At 38.8% G+C, this 10,478-nt stretch overlaps 2 protein-coding genes across 2 annotated transcripts; one reads left to right on the top strand and one right to left on the bottom strand.

The window, feature by feature from the left end:
• Positions 1 to 1,774: 1,774 nt before the first annotated feature.
• On the bottom strand, positions 1,775 to 4,473 carry LOC132114351 (regulator of cell cycle RGCC-like). Its single transcript, XM_059522459.1, has 5 exons — positions 4,316 to 4,473; positions 3,930 to 4,070; positions 3,368 to 3,448; positions 3,041 to 3,103; positions 1,775 to 2,148 (listed from the first exon to the last, which is right to left on the bottom strand). The coding sequence occupies exons 1-5, from the start codon at positions 4,335 to 4,337 to the stop codon at positions 2,141 to 2,143; spliced, it is 315 nt and encodes a 104-aa protein (XP_059378442.1). The 5' UTR covers positions 4,338 to 4,473; the 3' UTR covers positions 1,775 to 2,140.
• A 1,600-nt stretch (positions 4,474 to 6,073) lies between these two features.
• LOC132114041 (protocadherin-20-like) lies at positions 6,074 to 10,239 on the top strand. Its single transcript, XM_059522162.1, has 2 exons — positions 6,074 to 6,268; positions 7,405 to 10,239. Exons 1-2 carry the CDS (start codon positions 6,248 to 6,250, stop codon positions 9,874 to 9,876), a joined length of 2,493 nt encoding a protein of 830 aa, XP_059378145.1. The 5' UTR covers positions 6,074 to 6,247; the 3' UTR covers positions 9,877 to 10,239.
• Positions 10,240 to 10,478: the final 239 nt, after the last annotated feature.

The following is a 10,478-nucleotide window of genomic DNA, read 5'->3' as shown; positions in this document are numbered from 1 at the left end:
TTTGAAAGGCGAGATGTATCCTAAAAGGCTTACAGCTCAGGAGAAGATGCCTCCCCCATGGAGAGATAGCTGGACAGCTTCTCTTCAACAGGTAGCATATTCTCATAACCATTCTCAAGCATCCCCTCGATGTTGGCATAACTAGTATGCTTGAATCTGTGGATCCGGGATGAGAATGGATTTAATGTTTTATTTAAAAAAAACATATAATACTCACATTCCCCTCAGTAGTCCTGTGAATGCATCATAATGAGTGCAACGGAGCGCATCCAACTCCCTCAAGAGCTGAAAACACTTGCTCTTCACTACACTCACACCCACAGCACGCGAGCCGTGTGAACTGCAGGTGTCAGAGCAAAGCCTCGAGAATGACATGTTCTCCCTATTTTACTATAGTCGCACCAGTGGTGATGTCAAGGATCATCGCCAGCCAAACATGTTTTTTGTTATTTTTCAATGTATGCTTCAGACATGGGTCACAACGAGGCGTTCCCCCATAGGACCCATGAGGACGCAGTTCGAAGTTCCTTTGAAAGAGAACATGGAATTACATATTAGGATGATGTATTGTAGCTACAATAATATAATTTCCAAAATGCTGCTTCTAAATGAATCCCAATTCTTTAAATACATTCACTGGTGACTTCATAATCACATGCTTGGAGTATTTATTGTAATACTAAGAGTAGTGGAGCAGTGATGATGTCAAACCTCACAAGACTTTGTGTGCCAGAGACTCCAAACTTCCTTTTTCCATGAACACTGCTGCCGAGAAGAAGTGCTACTTTCGCTTATGATGTTGCATAATGTCTAACATCTGCTCCATTATATAAGATATGGGAGTACAATCTGTTAAAAATAAAGTGACAAAAATGTACTCTGTGGAAAAATGGAAGGGGCAAATTTTAGATTTGACTAAAGGTATTTGGACACTCAAAGTGATAGTTCATCCTAAAAATTCAAATCATTTATTCAAACTCATGTCAAAATTGTATGGCTTTCTTTCTTCTGTATATTTTTTAATGGTTGACAATGGTAAAAGTCTTATAAATATCTTATTCATTTTTCAAAAACACAGGTTTGGAACAGCATAAGAGTGAGAAAATTAAAACTTTTTGTATGAAGTTACCCTTTAAATCACACATAGATAAAAAAAAAAGCATAGACAAAAAATAAATATAATAATAATAAAAAATAAAACAAGAACTATATGCAGCTGGTTTGATATTTTGCCCAATGTAATGAAGTGCATATTTAAGTGAGACTTTAACTTTCAAATAATTTTTAGGAACCATATATTGCATACGCAGAAAAACAACAAACTTGAGAAGATGTGGTTTGTGACAATACCACAAACTGTGCTGTTTTTCATCGCAGTGCAACTGACAACTTCCTTTTCCATCAGCTGCAGAATGTCTAGGTGCATTTCCCTTTTCTCTACACACCAGGCCCATAAACTTAACCTAGCGAACTGCAGCTCCTGCAAGGAATTTGATATCGGAGTTTATGATTAATTAGGTCAATCTCATAAGACCTGTCCAGGTCATATTTCACTGTGTTTAAATACGTTCATTTACCATTAAGATTTCCCAGGACAATTTTCATGACAATTAAGCACTTTTTGTGAGATCTAGCCAATTACCTATATGATTATGTAGGTATTCCCAACATAACATATTATTAACAAGAAAAAAACATTTCCTTCCTAATATAAGAAAAAATTTAAACAATTAAAACGAGTAATACATGTTTAATGCAAAAACCTTTATTATTAAAAAATCTTTACAAGGTTAAAGTAATATTACACATTATGTTGAACCTGGTAACACTGATATTTATACATTCTTTATATTAAAAAAAGTGAAAAATAGCCATTAACAATAAATCTTCACAACTTACAAGGAATTGTGCTTTTCATATAAATGTATTCTTTTAAATAAAACTTCTGAGAAACTTGGTAGTTCTTCCAAACGGTTTTGACAAATTTGTGAGCTCTTTTCCCTTGGTGAAGGGGGCAAAAATGAAGCCTTCCAGCTGTTTTTTTCTTCAGCATAATAATGTTTGGAAGCAGAGATTACAGTTTGCTAAATGCCAGCTCTTCAGGTGCTCAGTCCTCTGTGATCATGTGCGTCCCGTCATCTCACATCTCTGTAAGACAGATAAGATTGTGACAGCTCAAGTCAGGGAAGTGAGGTATTATGGTTTTGCAGTTATGATTCATGACTGTCACTCCACTGATAATGGAGCATGCTGGGAATGAGCTGTGATAAACCACCGGCCTTTTATTAGGAATTTAGCGATAGGCGTGTTAACATTATCGCTCTAATAAACATTTACTTGTTTTTGTCAAGAATAATAACAGAATTCAGGTTTTGACTATCATTCAGTAACAGTGTTGAGTGTAATGCATTACAATTGATGCGAGTTACATAATCATTACTTTTTTTAAGTAACTAGTAAAGTAACGCATTACTTTTTAAGTTACAAGAAAAAATCTGAGTTACTTTTTCAAATAAGTAACTACATGTGAACATGCATTTTCTCACATTTACTCAAAAACACATTTAGTATTCCTTTAGAAAAAAAAACTGTAAAATGCAAACTCAGAATATGACATGAAAAGATGTCATATTAAATAACGCAAATATCCTCGATGTATTTAATCCCATTTTATTAACCAATGCCTTTGCTGCTGAGCTTCAATGATCCAATTCAACCATACAAATAAGCAAAAATTTCCTTAGATGAACATAACTTTTATGTATCAATTACCATTGTAACATTTGCTACTGTACAGAGACGTGAAGTCCATTGCTTTCCATAAAAATAAACATCAGATTGTAAGTCTGTACCTACCACAGGAATACACACCTGTGGCTGGCTGAATATTCTGCATTTGTATCCTTGCATAGGACTTGCTTTTGGCCTTACTCTATTTTTGATGTAGATTAATAAAATATTCTCTCTGCAATAACACCATGCTTTCAAAAGATAGAGCTGCAACAGCTACTTTAAATGTGACCAACCATCTGTTTTATACCTGCAAGCTCTTTATCCAGGTTTTCAATGAAGCTCTGTAGGTCACTGGTGTCCCCGAGCCGGGCTGTAAAGAGCAGAGAGAGAGCGAAGACGTTAGTGCTTCAGACTCTGTGGAAATGCAGCTAAGTGCGGAGACATTTCCTGTGGAACGTTTCACTATGAAAGAAATGTGACCCTCTGAATTCCCTATGCACAATAAAATTGTTTTTGCCTTTTAGATTGATATTAAGTTAGAAAAGGTAAACATAGAGCCATGCATGAAGCAGGGAGGAAAAGCCATCAGCTTGTTTAGTTAATGTGATCATTATCTGTTATGTTCTCTTAATACCTTTTGGGGCTGTGGTTAAGCTTGGGATGTTGAGCTCCTCTTGACTGACATTCAAGCTGTTTACCAGCGAAGCCTCGCTACCTGAAAAAAACAAACAATAAGGTTAATTTGCATGTAAACGCGAAAGAACAAGGTGGCACAAGGTACTGTTTATATCACAAGAATCTTTCTTATGATCAAAGGCTAATTAATACATTGATTGTTTCTCACAATCTATTTAAGAAACAAAACAGACAGAAATCACATAAGTGAAGCATTTGATAGCTTATTGAAAAGCGACACTATATTAATTATAGTTAGCTATTAAGGCTATTAAAGTCTATGGTTTGTTCTCATTCAGATACGCAAACATGGGTTTCTTCAGATAAAGAAACAAATTGCATAGCAGTGATTTATAATTGGGAAATATAAGGGAAATTATCTATTAAAGAACTCCCTTTTTATACATTTGTGTATACATATTATGCATTAAAGTGATTAAAGGGATTGAATGTAGAGTATTCCTAAATGTTTTGCGTTCAGTGACTCTGTACGAGTGAGCTGTGTGTGGCAGTGTACTCACAGTAGTCTGAGTCGTCTCCTTCAGTCAGTGCTGTGTGTCTCTTCACATCTCTCAGCACATGTTCAGAGGCCTGCGGTGTGCTCAGCTCCGTAACAACATCATCAAACTCCTGCAGTAAGTCTCCCAGCTCCAGATCCAGCTCTAATACAAGCCACATCCTCTATTAGCATTACAAGCCAAATACTGAAACGCATTTTGAACTAATATTATAATATTTATAAACTTAAAATTTATAAAATGTATAAACTTATTAAATAAAAATTAATAATGACTGATGTCAACATGATAAATAAAATGTATAAACTTAACCTGCTCACTTTCTACAAAGAAAAAAAAACAGCTGAAATAATATGTCATGTGAAATTTGTAGTCAAAGGAAAGTTTACCTGAACAGTTTGTTGCAGACATCCTGTGGTTCTCTTGTGGATAGAGCTGTGAACTTGTTCTGAAATTAGTACAACGCGTTACATTGACTCCACCCAGCGCATAACGCGCCGACCAATCAGAACACGGCTTTTTGTCTCAGTGGCTACGGTAAAGACTGAAAATTTTCCCACACACCTACACATGACGTCACATGCGGAACTAGAGAAAGAAAATTTCCGACCACTTCGGACTAAAGCGAAGGCGCAGTAATGACATTAAGTGATTTCCACAATGTAACGGCTCTTAAAGTGCCAGTTTACACGGTTCTCCTTTCCCCGAATTATTTGTTCGATTATAATAAACAGGTAGAATATTTCTGACATCTTTATGACAGTGGCTGTAAAGCTACCATTAAACAACATGCATAATAAAATGTCCACACATGGTAATAACACCTGTGGTGTTTGGGCGGAGACTGTGGTTACTATGGTACTTTTTTGTAAGGGATGTTGTCATTCTTGTTCTATTCACTGCCCATTTGTAAACTTGTAAATTGGACACAAATGGCATAATTATTTTATTTATTTGTCTGTTTATTCATTCATTCATTCATTATAACACCATGAAATTACAATAACCCATTTGACGCTAGGGTATAGTTTTCTTAATTGCAGAAATATAATTCAACACAAATTAAACAAATAATACGGATCAAAGAACACAGAACATATTCCGGGGAGTACAGAAGAGAGGGGAAATGATAATAGAGTACTAAACTGTATTTTGATAAATGTGATGTAATATCACTGACGCCCTCGTGATGGCGACACTGAGACATGAATCAGATGACAAGGTGACCATAATAATTATAACAGTGCAGTTTGGTATATAATCCATAGTTCCAATTCAGTGTGGTTCAGAAAAGCTAAACTCAGACATCCCAAGTCTCCCGGAAGTTCCGGGAGTCTCCCGCTTATTGAAAGCGGCTCCCTGAGACCCGCAAATTAGTTAAAATCTCCCGGAATCTAGACCGAGCGAGCAAAAGCGCGCATGCGAAACAGATACTGTGTTTCAAACCGTGTAGCGCACGCACGGCAGAGAGAGAGAGAGGGAGCGAGAGACCTTGCGTGTGTGTGCTAATGTGCGTGTGTGCGAAGCGCATGTAAGACGGAGAGCATCCTGATTGGCCTGTTTCTGCAAATCAACCAATCAATTGTCAGTGTGGGCGGGCTTTTATCTCTTCTCCCGAACAAAATTTAACAGTTATGTCTATCTAGAAACAGGAGCACCATGACAGAGGGAGAGTGCCACAAAACAAAAAAGTATAACACACATTTTACGGCAGACTACATGAAAGTGTACCCCTGTCTTATAGGTGTCAAACATAATGACAGTCTTGCTCAAGCATTGCCCATGGGGGTTATATGATTGCAAAAGGCATGTTGAGGTGAGTTTCATTTCATCTGCATATTATTCAGGCTAGTTGCCAAGGCTACATGAAAACAACCAACTCCTTAGACCTGTTTAAAGTTGCAGTGGAAAATAAATAAGGGGGTACCTCCCTGAAATGACTTTTTGCAGGTTGGGATGTCTGTAAAATGAACCAGTGCAACTCCAAATAAAAGCTATAACTATATGTTATATAATCAATTATTATGATTTAGAGTGTCTATATTATTATAAAGCATTACAGAGTGCTTAGAGTTGAAAGGGAAAAATACCTCACCGCGACCCATCTATTATTATAATGCAATTAACCGGAAAAACATCCCGTCAGACCTGTATTTTCCCTTTTAGCCAACGGCTGAATATGGTGAGTTAGTCTCGAGCTGTTCACCTGTCACGCAGGTAGGTGAGGTTTCCCGCGCGCACGTTTCTCGCGTGCGTTTCTTTCTCATGCTCGCAGAGCTCAACATGTTCTTGAAGAATGGACAGCTCAAAACCGCCACATAATGACCTGGACTCTACTACAGGTGAGTGATGCATCCTACATTGTTTAGTGTTGGTATATTTTCAGAAAGAACATTCTTCACTTTTCTTGTTTTGACTTTGAACGCCGAGTCTGTCAGGCGTTACACGGAGCTCAAGTCCACATTAGACAGTCTGCACTTTTAAATGTGTTTTTGACATCTTTCAAACTTTTTTGTATCACTTGGTGGTTTCAAGCAGGTAGACAAATAAGACAGGTGTATACAAATAAACAACAGAAAGTTTAACGTTTTTAAAAGTTAAAATTATGCAGGCACTTCTATGAAATTGGTGTGCCATTACTAATAATAGTTTTACAGCAATAAAGGCATAAATCCTACATTTTGTTTTAGCTATGCTAGATACAGTATAATGCTTTTATGATGTATTTTTCAAGCATAACTATTCAACCCTGTAGTTAATCATTAAAATGATCTAATAAGTCATGAATTAATATATTTGTCACTAGAATCATAGATCTGCTGCCAAACTTGTTAGCAAGTTCCTTTAAATCTGTGTAAATCTGCTGCCCTGTTATACAGGTGCATTTCCATTTTGATAGAACCTTTAAGCTTGGATTTTATTCATGTTTAACAGTTACATTAAGAAATTGTACAGTTTTACATGAATATATATATATATATATATATATATATATATATATATATATATATATATATATATATATATATATATATATATATATGCAAATAAGAATATAAACATTGTTGCAAAATGACAAACCTTATATAAAATTAATGCAAAATAAATGTAATATTTAATTTAATATAATATTTAAACTGTGGCAGAAGATTTTCAGATTTTAAGCACCTAATTTCATTGATGCAGTGTTGGGAAATGCAAAACAAATGCATTTAAAACCAGTTTATTCATGAAAAGTGCTTTTGCAAGCTTAGTTGGGATTCTATATTGTAATGTAAAATATCTGGCTGCTGGAGCATGGAAGTCAATAATACAGCCTGTGCAACAACATATTCAACAGAAGAAAAAAAAGACTGACTTGGTGGTTATGGATTACACACTTAACTCCTGAGTCAGTGAGTCAGAGTGGTTAAACTTTCATATGGAAAGAAGGGTGTTGCTTTCTTCCAAGCAGTAAGTCTCTTGTGTTGTTTTGTAGTGGGTGCTTCTCTTGGCATCTGCTGGGCAAATCCATAACCATGCACTGCGCTTCATCACCGTGGAGGAGCAAGAAGCAGGCGTTAAGATCGGAAGTCTAAGCACAATCTACTCACCTCCATACCGGCTCCTCGATGAAAGATATGTCCGGGTGGATGAGAGCACAGGAGATCTGTTCACTACAGAGCACATAGACAGAGAGACCTTGTGTCCATCACATCAGGATGGGGAGTGTACTTTTTCAAGCACCGCAGTCGTGAGTCCTAATTTTGAAGTAGTGCCGATGATAATTGTTGTGGATGATATTAATGACAATGCTCCTATTTTTGAGAGGAATGAGATTCCTCTAGTCATACCTGAAGATGCGTCAATTGGGACTGCTTTCCCACTGGATGACCAGGCCCAGGATAAGGATACGGGCGATAATGGTGCTATAATTTACCATTTAGAAGACTCTAATCGCTTTTTTAGCATCAGACAAGACGGGCATGAACTGGAGCTGGTGGCACAAAGGGAACTAGACCGGGAAACTCAGGAAAACCACTTCTTGGTTCTAGTAGCTGTAGACAGAGGTTCAGTACCACTCAGCTCTACAGCTAATCTCAGTGTAACGGTAACCGATGTTGATGACAATTGCCCGGAGTTTGATGCTGACAGTCCCATCACTGCCACTGTGTCAGCGTTAGGAGTCAAGGGCACTGCGGTGGCCCAGCTTAAAGCCACAGACAAAGACCTGGACCAAAATGCCCAGATCACATTCTCCTTCAGCCGTCTGATCTCAGACAGGGCCAAAGCGCTCTTTCACTTGGATGGACACACAGGCCTGATCAGCTTAGCTGTTGACTCACAGGTTGACAGTCCTGAAGAGCATGCATTGAAAGTCTTTGCGAATAGCCCACTTTGCCCCCCTGCGCAAACTCAGGTAACCGTATACATTCAGCCAGTGTTGAGCCAAGAGCCGACCGTAAAGATCAAGTTTGTCGCCGAGCATAAAAACCAAGTGATCGTGTTACGAGAAAACGAGCCCCCCACCGTCTTGGCGCTCTTGGAGCTGGAAGATACCTCTACTGCCAAAGGTACTCTGTCCTTAGATAAAAACAGCATGCCGTTTTCTTTGAAGCCGCAAGCAAGCAGCTATTTGCTTTCAACATCAAAACCCCTAGATTTTGAGATGTGTGGCGAGTATGATGTTACACTTATTATTTCTGATCCTCATGGCACACGCCTGCACAGAAGGGAAGTGATCAAAGTGCTGGTTGAAGATGTGAATGATAATGCCCCAAAGCTTGAACAAACACGCTATGAAAAGGACATCAAGGAGAACAACGAGCCTGGAGTGTTTCTGCTGAGAGTCCAAGCTAGCGACGCAGACAGCCAGCAGTTTGGCAAAGTAAGGTACAGTCTTACAAATGGAGGACCTTTCAGAATTGACGAAGAGACAGGTGTGATTTCAGCAGCAGAGTCTTTGGACAGAGAACAGCAGGAGACATACGCCCTCACCGTTGTGGCCCGGGACGGCGGCGAGCCATCTCTGGAGGGCTTTGCTATTGTGTCCATAAACATACTGGATGTGAATGACAATCCACCGGTCTTTCCAACCCCACATTTCTATTTCTTTGTGTCTGAGAGCATTCCACAACTTTCCCAAGTTGGGAAAGTCACAGTAAGCGACGCTGATGAAGGGGACAACTGCAAGATCGTGGATTTGCGTATTTTAAACGACAATGTCCCTTTTGCCATAGACCTGGCACAGGGGTCGCTCCGCAGTACTGCTGTAGTCGACCGCGAGAAACAAGACCGCTATGAGCTTCTAGTTGTAGCAGTAGATGGCGGCAGTCCAGTCCTTTCCACTACAGCAAAAATTACCATTTTTATAGAGGATGTCAATGATAATCAACCCCAGGTCCTTCTTCCTAGCAGTAACCTCTCCTGTCTGACCATATCCCCGGCTACTCAAGCAGGAAGCATGATAACAAAGATTTACGCCATTGATGAGGACTCAGGAATGAATTCGGATATCACTTACCAAATTATTGCATCCAAACCATCTCTCCACAGTCCCTTCGAGATTGACCAGCACTCAGGAAACATAACTCTGGTCCAGCACCTGCGCGGCGAGGACTACGGCATGCACCACCTCTTCATAGTTGTCCGCGACAGAGGAAAGCCAGACCCGCTGCAGACCACCGTGTGGGTCAACCTGCAGGTCAATGAGACTTTGGAAAAATGTCACGTGAATGCCATTCCAGAGTACACACCACCACGACTGCTTCCTCCGATGCCTGTTCAAAACAGATGTGAATCAAATGGCTGGCTTATTTTTTATTGTGGCCTGTGTCTGATGGTCATCTCAGTCTGTGTTCTCCTGGCGGCTGTAGTGGTGTTTATGAAGCGCAAAAACACCAAAAGGAAAGCAGAAAAAAACAATGTGTGGGAAACTGGAAATCTCTGCGAACTGAAACCTTTAAATTAAAGCCAAGGCTCTGCAGATATACCAGTAAAATGTGAATGTGTAAATATTACTATGTTTTTTGTTAACCTGTATTCTTTGGCCAGTGCTTTTGGTTAGTATTATAATATTAATATAATGTTATAGTATTAGTTTGGCTTAATGTGCAAGAAACCTTCTTCCTTTTCCTAAGATGGTGTGTTTTCATCTAAAATTAAATAAACTTTTCAAATCTTTAAAGAATCATATTTAAAAAGATGCATGCACGTAATGACAATGTATGATTAATTCTGTCTATCAGCAGTGGTGAGACATTCATTGAAACGGAAGGAAAATATTTATACAGGTGCAGACTTGCAGAAAGATAAATACACTTGTTTGAGTTGTTCTCATGTGTTTCCTCTGTTGGTTTTACAAGAATTCATGGACTAGTCGTGCTGTAGTCCGATGCACGCAACCTACAATCAGTACCATCATCTAGATCAGGGATAACCAACACTGGTCCTGTACAGCCACAGTTCTGCAGTTTTGCTGTAACCCTTGCAAATGTATTAGCTTAAGTGTTTGATTGGGGTTGGAGCTGAAGCCTGCAGGACTGTGGCTCTCCAGGACCCCTAATCTAGATC

Source organism: Carassius carassius, chromosome 33 (genome assembly GCF_963082965.1).
Source record: "Carassius carassius chromosome 33, fCarCar2.1, whole genome shotgun sequence".
Classification (NCBI taxonomy): Eukaryota; Metazoa; Chordata; class Actinopteri; order Cypriniformes; family Cyprinidae; genus Carassius; species Carassius carassius.
Note: the sequence above shows the minus strand (reverse complement) of the source record. Positions and strands in the feature narration are given on the sequence as shown.

Coding starts and splice junctions, on each gene's coding strand:
- LOC132114351 (XM_059522459.1), bottom strand. CDS start 4,337: ATGTCTGCAACAAACTGTTCAG. Junction 4,071..4,315: donor GTCTGCAACAAACTGTTCAG/GTAAACTTTCCT, acceptor GGCTTGTATTAG/AGCTGGATCTGGAGCTGGGA. Junction 3,449..3,929: donor AGGAGACGACTCAGACTACT/GTGAGTACACTG, acceptor TGTTTTTTTCAG/GTAGCGAGGCTTCGCTGGTA.
- LOC132114041 (XM_059522162.1), top strand. CDS start 6,248: ATGACCTGGACTCTACTACAG. Junction 6,269..7,404: donor TGACCTGGACTCTACTACAG/GTGAGTGATGCA, acceptor GTTGTTTTGTAG/TGGGTGCTTCTCTTGGCATC.